General features: G+C 45.2%; 2 protein-coding genes across 6 annotated transcripts; both read left to right on the top strand.

The window, feature by feature from the left end:
• Positions 1-2: 2 nt before the first annotated feature.
• ubap1la (ubiquitin associated protein 1-like a) lies at positions 3-4,403 on the top strand. Of its 4 annotated transcripts, none has more exons than XM_077006899.1 (7): positions 3-130; positions 704-799; positions 1,737-1,869; positions 2,154-2,759; positions 2,924-3,103; positions 3,571-3,672; positions 4,116-4,403. In XM_077006899.1, exons 2-7 carry the CDS (start codon positions 777-779, stop codon positions 4,248-4,250), a joined length of 1,179 nt encoding a protein of 392 aa, XP_076863014.1. In that variant the 5' UTR covers positions 3-130; positions 704-776; the 3' UTR covers positions 4,251-4,403. The 4 variants fall into 4 exon arrangements, with proteins under 4 accessions (XP_076863014.1, XP_076863011.1, XP_076863012.1 ...); XM_077006896.1 differs by having other exon boundaries at positions 31-130; positions 691-799; XM_077006897.1 differs by having other exon boundaries at positions 90-799; positions 4,146-4,403.
• Positions 4,404-5,447: 1,044 nt separating this feature from the next.
• On the top strand, positions 5,448-12,922 carry prc1a (protein regulator of cytokinesis 1a). Of its 2 annotated transcripts, XM_077006891.1 has the most exons (15): positions 5,448-5,607; positions 5,778-5,910; positions 6,049-6,171; positions 6,262-6,495; positions 6,672-6,842; positions 7,343-7,492; positions 7,808-7,955; positions 8,773-8,909; positions 9,097-9,192; positions 9,311-9,457; positions 9,827-9,937; positions 10,231-10,329; positions 10,426-10,590; positions 10,890-10,927; positions 12,423-12,922. In XM_077006891.1, exons 1-15 carry the CDS (start codon positions 5,597-5,599, stop codon positions 12,469-12,471), a joined length of 1,812 nt encoding a protein of 603 aa, XP_076863006.1. In that variant the 5' UTR covers positions 5,448-5,596; the 3' UTR covers positions 12,472-12,922. The 2 variants fall into 2 exon arrangements, with proteins under 2 accessions (XP_076863006.1, XP_076863007.1); XM_077006892.1 differs by lacking the exon at positions 10,890-10,927.
• The last annotated feature ends 214 nt before the right edge of the window (positions 12,923-13,136 follow it).

The following is a 13,136-nucleotide window of genomic DNA, read 5'->3' as shown; positions in this document are numbered from 1 at the left end:
GTGTTCTTTAAAAGGATGTAAAATGGACTTGTTATGGATGCTAAAATATTCACAGAACAGCCTCCCTGGCCTCTCCTGCACAATGCAAGTGAAATGGTGGGAAGAAGAAAACATCACCATTAGTGCCACAGTATGTGTCCTCTCACATGGCACATGGGTTGATTCACTATGAGCGTGTGTGTGTGTTCATTTACATCAGTGTAAAATGTACATGCTCTCCATGGTTGATGAATCTGCAACGTCAGCATTTCTCTGATCCTCTTCAAGCAGGGTACAGACCATGTGTGCACTTGGCAGTCTGTGTACACTAATCCACACACACAAGTGTGTGTTCACTACCCCCCCCCCCCCCCAACACACACACACACACACACACCACTCCTTGCATTCCCAGAGTTCTTTGTGCCCCAGGCCCTTCTGTCCAGCTCTTGCTGTTGGTTCACACTGGCCTGAAGTTAACACAGCTGTCCTCTAACCACAGCCCTTCTCCACAGGTTCCTCTCTGCTTTTGGGGGAGGGGGGGTCTTGACACACACACACACACACCCTCCAGCGCTGACCCTGCTGCTCCATAAGATGCCATTTCAAAAATAAAGTATTAGAAACTATCGGTCAACTGACATCTTGTGTGCATGTGTGTGTTGATCAACTGGTGATGAAGGGTTTAGTGTATGCCTCTAATCCCTTTAGTGTGTCCGTACAGCAGGGAGGCACTGGACCAGTCTGTCCACATACCGCCTTCCCCTCCAGAGCAACACGGACGCACAGCAACTTTGATGACTTCAAAGGAGCACTGCAGGTAGGTGTGTCCACAGCAGACCCAGGTCTGACGGACAGGCCCTGCAGTCTTGAGTGCACACGCTGGATTGTAAGCTAGCATTTCACATTACATTAGCACAGACCTTAGTGCAATCTGCAGTGTTTGCATTACTAATGCATCAAAATAAAACTTTGTAGCCAAAATCTAAATTCAAAACACAAAACTTGTATTCATTACTTCTGCAGCTTGAGCTGTTTACGTCTGACTAGTGCACAAGAGGAGACTATGCTTTTAGAAACCCTTTGTTTTTAGGCCAGAAAAATGTGATTTTTCAGTGGACAAAAAGTTTCTGTGCATTCCTAATGTGGACAGTTGTGTTTTAATGGTTCACTGTGTTTATCAGTCTGCAGCAGTTTTCAGCTCCTGCTTGATTCAGTGTCTTCAGCCTTGTGTATTCAAGAGATATCACGTAGGTCGGTACAGTCTGAGCAACTCTAATCCTATTATATCAGCCGAGGCCACATCAGGTTCTTTGTGAAGGTTGAAAGTACGGAGCCGAACGACGCTAAAAAGGATTTCAAACTCATATATTTGGGTTTAAACAAATCCTTTACGGATAAAAAGCAGCCTGGCCAATAGTCAGCCACAGCATCCAGGCCCAGCCACCACCACCACTGCAGGCCTTGATGCCAGGACGCTTCGTTTCTGACTGAGGTTCTAGCCATGTGAGGGAGATTAAAATAACTATACATAACTAGGACTCAACTGTCCTGCAATAACGAAACTTCTTAAAATACCGTAAAATCCACTCGCTATTATAATTTGTGTTAGCTGTCATGATCTAATTATATTTGGATCACTAAAGTGTGCAAAAGGAGTAGAGAAATATGACTCATCCAGTATGTATGTAAATGCCGTCAAATAAACCTGAGATTCTGCACTATATAGTGTGTGTCTCTTGGTCTGTTGATGACAGAATAAGCAGTCTGGATGAGGTTCCGTTCATCGTTCTCCTGGGATGTCTGAGAGAGCCACAGGGAATGATGGAGCTGGTCACTACCCCGGAAATCAGTGTCCCAGACTACCACCAAATACTACAAGACACGCAGGTCTCACACACATAACAACCGCATTTCAACAGATGAACCAAAATGTACATCCCACGCATGAATGTTATTTCAAATTTCTAAAGAAAGAATGTGATTACAGCCATTTTTAAAATGTGCAATACATAAAAATGCATATAATAAAAAGCATTTTATGACTGCCTGATATTTTTAGCTGCATTAATAGCTAAATGTTTATAGCTAAATAGCTTAAATGTTAGTCAGTCTAAAGCATAAGTTCAAGGCTTGCATGAGGCATTAAGTTATTTTTTCCTTCTGTTCTTTAGTATGTCTTCTCTCTGGAAAACTGGGTTCTGACTAAGCTCCAAGCAGGTCGTGATGAGGAAGGCAGGGCGTCGACGCCCGGGGCCCAGCGAGCGTGCGTGGCTCCTTCCTGCCCGCCATACCGCCTCCTGTTCGGCAGCCCCCAGGACAGGCGCGCCACCCGCCTCTGCAGCAAGGCCTTGTGGGACGGGACGGCGCGCCCACGCAGCCTGAGCGTGGGAGCAGCGGAGTCGCGTCGGCCAATCAGCCGCTCCGTGCACTTCCTCGTAGCTGACTCGGAGTGCGAGGGAGCCGGCTACTGGGAGGACGACGAACGCTCCTCTCCGGAGGAGGACGCCCTGGGCCGGGCCGCACCCAGACGCCCGCCCTCCCTGCTCCGCGAGGCCCAGCGGCGTTCGGCCGCCCAGCTCCCACAGGCCCACGCCCCCCGAAGCCTGGCCCCGCCCCCCCAGGGCTCCGTGAGCAGCCCGCACGCCCAGAGGGCCTCACGCAGGAGAAACGTCTGTGGGGGCTGCAGCGGGAGGAGGAACAGGCAGCCAGGGACGCAGCCCAGACCGTCATCAGCGGGGCCTCTGCCCTCCGCACGGCAGCACAGGAACACCCTGCAGGCATGACACCCCCCCCACACACACACACACAGACACACACCATCTAACATATCACAACCTCTTCTGGCAGCATACTGAGAAACCACAGCAATGAAAGACAGTAAGAAGTAGTACTGTGTGTGTGTGTGTGTGTGTGTGTGTGTGTGTGTGTGTGTGTGTGTTAGGCTGTTCGTCCACAGACCTCCCATGGGGGTTGCCGCACGGGTGTGGACTCTTCTGTGGAGCTGCTCTGCGCCCTGAGTGAGGAGGAGAGGGAGGTTCTGGAGACCATTACAGCTCAGGGCTACCCACTCCGCACGGCCATACTCGCTCTGCAGCGTACTGGCCCTCACAGCGCCGAACAGGCAATGCACACACGCACACACACACAGGCAACATTACTAGGCCCTGAATAAACAGACAAAATGAAGAAACGATAAATAACCCTCATTTTGCTTTGTCTTTTTAAAAAAGGCTTAGAAAAAGTAACTAGTGTAATGAATGCTTAGAATGAATGATCTGCTGTAAAAGTGCTTAGAAAATGTTCAAGCCTGACATCTGAAAAGCTGAAAACAGTGGTCAGAATTAATAAAAACAAAATTAGTAACATTTTAGTGCAGTCAGAAATCTGGAAGAATGTTACATTATTAGGGAATTTGATAAAATCATAAAAAAAAGAATAATGCAGGCTTTATACACACTTGGACTGCACACCACAAACTGCAGTAGCAAAACTGAGCCACTAGAGGGCCAAAACAAGCCAAATTTGTCACCAAGACCAAAGTGTATGAAGACATTTACAAGTGTTTCACCTTCTACATTCTATATACAGACTCTCAAATATCTGCTGGCGTGCGATCGTCTGTGTGCGCTGGGTTATGAGAAGACTCAGGTGGATGATGCTCTAGAGATGTTTCAGAACTGTGAGAGAAAGGTGAAGAGCGCATATTTTTGTAACCACCCACATCTGAATACTGCAAATAATGTTCAGAAAATTAGAAACCCATAGTAAACATTGTAAATACCCTGAGATGTTAACAGAAAGCCAAAGGTTGAGTATTATATGTATAATATATGATATTATTATCTGCTAAACCTACATCAACAGCACAGCATTTGATCAAATACATACATACAAAATATACACCTTTATTCTCTCTCTCTCTTTCTCTCTCTCTCTCTCTCTCTCTCTCTCTCTCTCTCTCTCTCTCTATATATATATATATATATATATATATATATATATATATATATATATATATATATATAGTGTGTGTGCGCGTGCACGTGTGTGTGCGTGCGTGATCTTAGTCTTCCCTCTTTCCTTCACTGTTAGCTATTTCATTGGTGATTTGTTGATGTGCTTCTGTCTGACAGGCTGCTGAATTCTTACACTTGCTTGCACAGTTCTGTGAGATGGGCTTCCAGCAGAGCACCATTAAAGAGGTCCTACTTCTGCACGAGAACCACCGCGAGAGAGCCCTGGAGGAGCTCATGACGCGTGCGGCCTGAACACTCCTGAGAGTAAATCTCCATATGGAGATACTTCAGTTTGAAGAGACAGGTGTAGTGGATTTCTGTGAACCTGTTTATCATGTAGTTTTATATGAAATAAATACAAATAAAACTTAAACTGAATACTGACTTAAACTCAGAATGCGATAATTGAACTACAATAAAATAAACTTTCTGCTCAAACAGCAGGACTGGTCACCTCTCAGTTTTTTTGTGTGTGTGTGTGTGTGTGTGTGTGTGTGTGTGTGTGTGTGTGTGTGTGTGTTTTGGAGAAAAGTTAAAGTGTTTTTGGAAAGCAGAGACATTGACATAAAGAAGCAAGACTCCTGACTGATACCATGGAATTAGATAATTAGATCATTATAGAAGAGATTATACTGTTTATCACACAATTCCGTTTTGTTCGTTTATACAAAAAAAAACAGTACTGAATGTGAAATGTAGAAAGTCATTTATGTTCCATGTAGTGGATTATGCTGATGAGATAACAGCAAACGTATTCAGCTCTGCTCTGATCTCTGCATCTAACATCTCAAACTTTTTTGTCTTGAAAAACAGGATTTGTTGTCTCACGGACTCAAAGATTCACACTGACTGTCTTGTTATGGAAAAAGCTCTCTCAAATCATTAAAATGTTTTAATAGATTTTTTACAACAAACCAAGTATTCACAACTGGCTATTTTACAGTATGTTTCAATATGTAAACAGAGGAAAAAGTCCAATATACAAAAGATTATTGGTTATTTATATAATGTTCACACACACACACACACACACATATGTGTGTGATCATTATATAATTAACCAATAATCTTATATATCTTATATATATATATGGCTATACAATATATATATGGCTACAACTTATTGCTTTCTAAACCGATGGATTTTAATGTTGGTTAAAATCTAAACGCAAATGATCAGATACATAAAAGCCAAACCGGTACAGCATTCAGCGACACATTAATCATATTTATATTTGAAATTGTAATAGCGTTAACTCTCCATTGATTGACCTCTTAAATCAAACAAAATCGCGCATTCATCTTTTAAAAATAGGATTTGTTGATGCGCCTTGCGTTTCCGTCCGTTCAACCAATCAACAGGATGGGATTGGGTTTCGATGACGTCATCCGGGTTTCAGCCAATCAGTGACAAGTACACGTTTGGGTGCAGGATTTGAATCGCGGAGGACGCTTGAAATTGCGTGGCCGTGTGTGCGCGAGAGTGGCTGGGTTAGCTAGCTCAGTTCCTTTCTGGGTTCGACAACAAGTGGAACATTTTAATGATTATCTTTTTACACTTCAGTTTTATTTTATTTTATTTTTAACCGAGCTTCACGATGAGGAAGAGGTAAGGGCTAACTATTAATTTAATTTCAGAACGTTATTCAATGAAACATGACGGTGGTCTTTAGCCGGCTAGCTAACTCGTTAGCTTACAGCTACAGCTGAAGGACTAGGCCCGTTTATCAACACAGCCACCTGGAGCTGAATGTGTGTGTGTGTGTTCACATCCTGCAGTGAGTTGCATGCGGCGGAGTCGGTGGCATGCCTGAATAAAGCGCTGAACCGGTTAAAAGACATCTGGGAGGAGATCGGGATCCCGGAGGACCAGAGGTTTCAGCGGACCGACGCGGTTAGGATGCATATAAAGGTGATTTACATGGTTGTTTTTGTTTGGGTTTGTTTTTTTCTGGCGTCTGTTATTGTGTGCGCCTTAAAACTGGAACGTGCCTTTGAATACATTAGAAAGTTGTTGGCTTCTGGTTGTTGACATTTATGTTTCTTGCAGAACCTGTTGGACATGATGATAGCAGAGGAGGAGGGGTTGAAGAAGAGGTTGCTGAGCAGCATTGAGGGCTGTCGTAAGGAGCTGGATGGTTTATGTGAGGAGCTTGGGCTTCCACCTTTTGAGGTGATTTACATGGATGGTTTTAGATCTGGATTTGGTCTGTGGTTGTCTCCCTGTGCTGGTGTTTGGTTCTATTAAGTGTTTGTGTGTCAGGACGATGAAGGCCTCACCATGCTCCAGTTGGAGAAGGAGATCCGCACGCGTCTGAAGGTCATGCTGAAGCAGAAGACCCAGAGGATGAGTGAGCTGAAGACCCTGATGCAGCAGGACCGTGAGCTTTGCGATGTCCTGTGCGATGATCCATACGCCATCGACCCCGACCGCGTGCCCTCTGCCCCGCAGCTGGAGAACTACCGTCAGCACATCGCCACCCGCAACCAAGAGAAGGTCAGATGTTCTGAGATCAGGAACGACCCCGTGTTCTAGTGCATGTCCATGCTTCTTATTACCCTTGCATAATTTGATGGGGTGTTTAACAAGTGCCTGCAGGAGACAGTGGTGAGTTTTCTTAATATCAGTGTGAACAGTAGAGAGACGGTGCTGACTGGAGCACGTGTGTTTAGGAGCGTCGTCACGCCGAGTTTGTGGCCATCAAACGTCAGATCGTGACGTGTATGGAGGATCTGGAGCAGATGCCGGACACCAGTTTTGAGAGGGATGTAGTGTGTGAGGATGAGGAGGCGTTCTGCCTCTCGATGGAGAATATTACTGCCCTTAAAGTCCTACTGAACCAGGTACACACAAACACACCCACACACAAACCATTCTGAGTCACTGCTAACACATCTCACATCCCCCGTTTGTTAGTTATTTATTTATTGGACTGCACCAAATGCAGTGTCTTGCCCATGAGTCTGTCTGTTCCCGGTTCTATCTTGCCCTATCCTGCAGGGCCATCTTTCATTTAGAGTGCCTCATTCTCACCTCATGTCAGGGTGATCTGTTTAACAGCCTGCTATTGGTGTTCATTAATCTTGTTAATGTTGCTTTCATTAAATCTGGCTGTAGTTGTGGTTTCAGTACCTTTCAGGTTGGAATGATTACTTTATTGAGTGCTCTGTGTGACGGGATAATGCTCAAAACCGCTGGGTTTCACTAATGACTGAATACAGTATCTCAGTTTAAGGATATTTTAGGACTCACCTGCTTACACTAGATAAGTATGCTTTTGTAAGTAGCTTTGGGTAAGAGCTTTATATGTGTGTGTGTGTGTGTGTGTGTGTGTGTGATTCAGCTAGAGAATCGCAAAGCGCGGATCGAGGAGGTGTGTGTGTCCCACCGCAGCCGCATCGTGGAGCTGTGGGAGAGGCTGCGTGTCCCTCAGGACGAGAGAGACGCCGTCACCGTGCACATGACCAGCAGCGGGAAGAGAAACATGGATGCTGTGAGTGGATGGGCAGTACCAAGCAGCGGATGCGTGTTTGGCAATGCAGTATTGGATTTACATGCACAAGCACAACCTTTAGTGCTGTCCTCGTCTAATGACACTGTTCCATTTTGTTCGTTTTCCATGTTTAATTAAATTTTATTTATTAAATCCGGTTTGTGAGCAACGGTTGTGAGTCCTGATTAAAATTTTGAGTTAAATGTCCAGTCTCACGCTGTGACTAATCAACACGTTCTACACGTAACTGCTCAGCTTTGTTTTGCGAGTGTGATGTCCTCGTGCTCAGTGTCCCCCTGCACGCTCCTCCTACAGCTGCAGATGGAGGTCGAGCGTCTGGAGGAGCTGAAGATGAAGAACATTAAGAGCGTGGTTGAGACGCTGAGGGGAGAGATTGCCACGCTGTGGGAGAAGTGCTTCTACAGCCCGGAGCAGAGGCAGGCCTTCGCCCCGTACCATGACGGTATATCTGCTTCCATTGTAGCAGTGCTTTTTAAACAAAGCTCTAACACGTTTGTAGAATATGGTCAATTATACACCACTAACGTTTTTTTTTTATTTTATTTTTTTTTTTAGTGATCATGTAGGTCTTTTTATTGCAGATGTTATCATATAGTCATATCCAACTTATTACTATTTAATTATTACAATATGGTTAAAAAGCAAAGCAGGTTACTTCGTTTGCCTAAGGTTCTGTGATGTGCAGCTGGGCAGAACCCTGTTTAACGGAGTTTAATTTTGCTTTGCATACGTGTTGATCCATAACTTGCCCAAGGTTTTCATTAAAGTGTTGAACTGCATTTGTTTTCTGTGTTTCGTTTATTATTATTTTTTGTCGTGTGCGACATCCTATTGTGTCTGCACAGCAGTAATGTGACTGCATGTCTAAGTACGTCTGATTGGGTGTTGAGATGGAGGAGCTGTCTTGCATCTAAAGCAGCAAAACCTCTCAGTTCCGCACCATTGCTCGTATTCTCGTGGAAACCACGGCAGAGCGTTTGATTCTGAAACTATTCCCGGATGTCTTCAGAAAGAGAGAATTAAATGATCTGCGGAAGCATTAGAAAATGCAGTTTAATGGTTGTAAATTAAATCTTTGACTCGGCTCTCTACTTCCCTGTTATTGCATACGTGTTTCACAAGGGCTTTATAAATAAATTGATTTGATGGGGCTTCTCAGCTCTGAGAGTCTTGGTCAGATTTCTGTTATTGGAGATGCAGCCTCAGGCTGTCTGGCCTCTTACCCGTCTCATTATTACTGGTGTGGATGTTTTTGTCAGACACGTTCACAGAGGAGCTGCTGGAGGCGCACGAGCAGGAGCAGCAGCGTCTGAAGGAGCATCACGAGGGCCACAGGGAGCTTTACGATGGAGTCAGCAGCTGGCACAGCAACTGGGCTCTCTTCCGGGAGCTGGAGGTCAGTCCCTCTGCCGTGCCCGCTGCCCCCTCAGCCTGGGCTGCGCGACCCTTGTTCCAGCGGGGCGGGGGTGGAGGGCTTTGCTTTCACGCCCCCCACGTAAACGAGTTCCTCCCCTCAGTCGTGCGGGTCGCTCCGGGTCAGTAAGGTGACTGACCGGTAAGAATTTTTTTCTTCTCGCCCACAGAAAAAGGCCACCGACCCGTCTCGCTTCCACAACAGGGGAGGCAACCTGCTGCGGGAGGAGAAACAGCGGGCGGAGCTGCAGAAGAGCTTGCCCAAGGTCCGCCCCTTCCTCCGCCTCCTCCACGCCTCCTGCTCTGGGGGTGGAGTCTGCACCGTATGAATGTTGCTCTCTGAGTGGACAGTATCTCCCATGTAAATGTGTCTCCTTTGCTTAGCTGGAGAAGACACTGAAGAGCCAGATTGAGCAGTGGGAGGCGGAGCAGGGGGCGGAGTTCCGGGTCAACGGCCAGTGTTTCACACAGTACGTTGAGGAGCAGTGGAGCCTGCACCAGCTGGAAAAGGAGAAGGAGAAGCTGGAAAGGGTAATTACAGCTAATGAATAATTCATTATTATCATAAACACAGAGTCTGAACGGTTAATGCTAACAGGTTTAAAATCATTACCATTGTAATTGGAAAGGAAAGGGGGAAATAAGTCTGCAGTAAAAGCCCTGTTTAAAGTCATTATAATAAGGATAATTAAGTTATAAGAGAATGAAGAAGGAGGGATCTGCTAAAGGGTCAAAGACTGATCTCTGTGATCTCATTATAAACCAGCTGGCATCCTGCACAAGCCTCCTGTCATATTAAATCTCTGCTCTGGAAGGTTCTGGAAGCATCTTAATGAGAAGGTTCCATTTGTATTGTGATTTCCTGTCCCCATGGGTTTCTTGTATTTTATTTCTGTGCAGCAAATGAAGAAGAGTAAACAAATCGAGGAGGACATGCTATATGGCACAGCTGTGAGAACACCCAGCAAGAGGAGGTTGGCAGGCACGCCCACCCCAGGGAAGACCCGCAAGGTGCCTCCTCCTGGGCTTTATGTGGGGGTGCGGGTTGTCTGGGGGAGGTTTATTTATTTATTTTTATATTGGTTTATTTTGCCACTAACGATTTGCCAGAGCATCATGCCTGTTCAGTTTACCTTAGAAACCTTTTAATACATATCGTGTGCCAAACGTGACTTCAAATATCAATATAATGTAGCTGCTATGTCTCCCACCCCAAAATGTAAAACTTTGCTCTTTGAGCTCAGTGAAATTTTGAGATGTTTTTATTGTTGCTGTAAAGCTGAATGCTGTATGCTTTCTTGTAGCTGAATACAACGTCCAGCATTTATAGCTCCACCCCCAATACCACCCTACGCTCCATCTGCCACTCCCCTTCCATGCGACCTCCTTTGTCCGTCACCAAGGTAAGGCACGCCTCTAATTTTAGCCACACCTCTGGCGGGGAGCTAAAGCTGTCGGTGATTGGCCCGTGGTGCTGTGGCTGATGGTCTCTCTACCAGGTCGGTTTGGGCGGACGTACGCCTGCTCGCGGACGCACGCCACGCGGCCTTGATCGCAATAAGGAGAACGTGTCCCAGCTGAGCGGTGCCCTGCGCACCATGACGGCCAGCCCACACCGGAACTACTCCATCAACTCCGTGGCCAGCTCCTACTCTGAGTTCGCGGTAATGCCCCCCACTGACCTCCACCTGTCACGGTCGCCACCTGAACCGCACCCGGCAGCACCCGCAATCCCAGCAGGACCCGGTCCAGTCACATGCACGGGAGCTTAAGAAATAAAAGGCCATCTGACCTGCCTCTGCATAGTGTGTGTTTAATGTGTCTAGATGGTCTGGGCTTGTGTTGATAGTTGCTAGACTAGGACTAGATTCCCACAATCCTTACTCTCCGATTAGAACCATAACCCCTGGCGTAGCCCCCACCAAGCCAGGTCAGAGGTCTAACTCTTAACGTTTTGTTTTAGAGGGATTGTGTCAACATTGAATCCACAATCATCTCCAGGTCTGTATGAATTAAACCATTTTTGCCATATTAACCCCACCTCTTCCCTTGCCAAAATACAAACACACACGCACACACACCAAGGGCTTTTATGTGCTTTCTCTCAACCTCTCACACCACATCTCTCTCTATCTCTCTCTCTCTATCTCTCTCTAACCTGACTAAGTAATGGCCGTGTGTGTCTACGCACGCGTTTGTGCTCCCTCCACTAACTCCCGTTCGGACTGTGTGCTGCTGGTTCTGCTGGGCTGACCCGGTGAGGAACTACGGGCTCTCTGCCCTGCTGCTCCTTTTCTCTGCTGGGGGAGTGGGGGGGTGTTGAAGGAGGGGGGGGGCTCTGTGGTGCTGCTCTAATAGGAGTTGGCATAGTAACAAGCACACTCTCGGTGACCGCTTCATGTACACTGTTGAATGGACTAACACTGCTGCCTTTAGTGTTTAGTGGTGGGTGAGGGGAAGATTTTCTCTAAACTTGGCAGATGAAAATGTATAGTTGATGTGTGTTTTATGATGGATGTGTGTGTGTGTGTGTGTGTGTGTGTGTGTGTGATTACACACACCAATAATTTTATATATATATGGTGGAGGGAATGGAGGGAAACTATATATCTCATTAGTTTCCCTCTATTTGCCTTTTTCTTCTTTTTCATATGCCTTTTCTTCTATTAGAGAATTTGACGTGTTCAGCCTCGACAGGAAACCTCCTTATTTTTAATTTTTTTCCAGCCGTTCGAATTCCAACCTCCATCCCACTATAGCTACATTTGCTCGTTTTCATCCCCTACAGTGATGGGCTACCCACTGCATTAAGTAATGAGTCTGCATATTTCCCGCTGGGTTTCAGAAGACCACTGGGATATAAACATTGATTTAATTGAAAAAAAAATTACTGGTATCCTGTTCAGCATAATTGGGCCTTTCCACAGACACTAGGTTGCTGTCACAAACAGATGTCTACATGGATCTAATACAACTGGTTTGAAATGAAAACTATTGTACTGAATGCATGATGTACAATCATTATGCAGCCAGGGGAATATTTATTTATTGACTCGTTCATATTCCTGAAGCGTAACCCTATTTGGCTGTTGCTATTTAAAGGCGTAGTTTTATTTGTGCATAGTTACTAGGTTACTGAGATACTGGTACAATCTTAAAGAGCCCTAGACGCTGGTTCTGTGTTTTGGACCTCAGACCAGTGCACCAGTGAATGTTCTCAGCAGAAATGGGTTGGGTTGAAGAGGCATAACACATTGTTGGATCACTTTTCAGACTGGAAATCTTTTGTTGCTTATGATGTTTCTGGCTCACTCCAGAGTAGCAAATAATGTTGCAGTATTGGTTACACTTGTGTGGTGCCTTTCTCAGGACCCAGGAAATGCAAAATATGATGCGTTCAAAGCAAATCTGGCAACCCAGCTGTGAATCTGCCTTATAGTAGAATCCAAACTGGCAGCGTTTGTACTGATTAGACTGGTTTGATGTTTCCTTCCAGCGAGATCTCTGCCAGGCCTCCAAATCCAACCGCAAGACTGGACTTCTGAACTCCACCGTCACGCGCTGAGCACAGCTGAACACGGTCCTGCTCCCTCCTGCCCATTATCTCCGCTCCACATGAAGGGACCTGACACTGAGAATACTGAATGTAAAATCACGTGAAAAGGATGTTTCTATGAGAAATTCTGTAAATATTTTACTTTTTTTTTCTTCCTGTTTTTCCTTTCTTTTTTAATTTCTTAGCCTAGAACAAATCAATTGTCCATATCAGGAGGATGTCACTCCAAGAGTTTTTCATCAAAACTCTTTTTACAATAAAATGTTTACATTTTAAGCATTAATTGGCTAAGTTAGTGTTTTAAATATCAAACACTATTTCACAATATTCTGTTTTGTCTGTATTTATTGTCTTTATAGTGCCTAACACAAGTAAAATCAATCTTCATTTCACAATTGGCAAGGTTATTAGCAGCCCTTAAAATAAATGTATTTCGTCGAGACACCTGTTTGTGTTTTTATTTTTTGACTATGGTCAAAGTGGCCAATCCTACAAATGAATGTAACGTCCTGAATGCTACAAGCGGATGGTGGTCATGGTACGAACATGGGGAGGCCACACTAGGGAGGAGATACTTTAATTGCTTTAGTACTGAACTGTTTGGGTGTCATAAATACAAATCATTTTTAGCACTCTGTCTTCTTTCACTACCAG

The sequence above is a fragment of the Brachyhypopomus gauderio genome, chromosome 5 (assembly GCF_052324685.1).
Source record: "Brachyhypopomus gauderio isolate BG-103 chromosome 5, BGAUD_0.2, whole genome shotgun sequence".
NCBI lineage: Eukaryota > Metazoa > Chordata > Actinopteri > Gymnotiformes > Hypopomidae > Brachyhypopomus > Brachyhypopomus gauderio.
The sequence above is the reverse complement of the archived record's forward strand: the minus strand, read 5'-3'. Positions and strand labels throughout refer to the sequence as shown.

Bases quoted from the DNA above. Each gene is read 5' to 3' on its own strand.
- prc1a (XM_077006891.1), top strand. The intron at 5,911-6,048 runs GTGATTTACATG...TGTTTCTTGCAG, and splicing joins CGGTTAGGATGCATATAAAG to AACCTGTTGGACATGATGAT. The intron at 10,591-10,889 runs GTAATGCCCCCC...GTTTTGTTTTAG, and splicing joins GCTCCTACTCTGAGTTCGCG to AGGGATTGTGTCAACATTGA.
- ubap1la (XM_077006895.1), top strand. From the start codon at position 672: ATGCCTCTAATCCCTTTAGTGTGTCCGTACAGCAGGGAGGCACTGGAC. The intron at 1,870-2,153 runs GTCTCACACACA...TCTGTTCTTTAG, and splicing joins AAATACTACAAGACACGCAG to TATGTCTTCTCTCTGGAAAA. The intron at 3,104-3,570 runs GCAATGCACACA...TTCTATATACAG, and splicing joins GCCCTCACAGCGCCGAACAG to ACTCTCAAATATCTGCTGGC.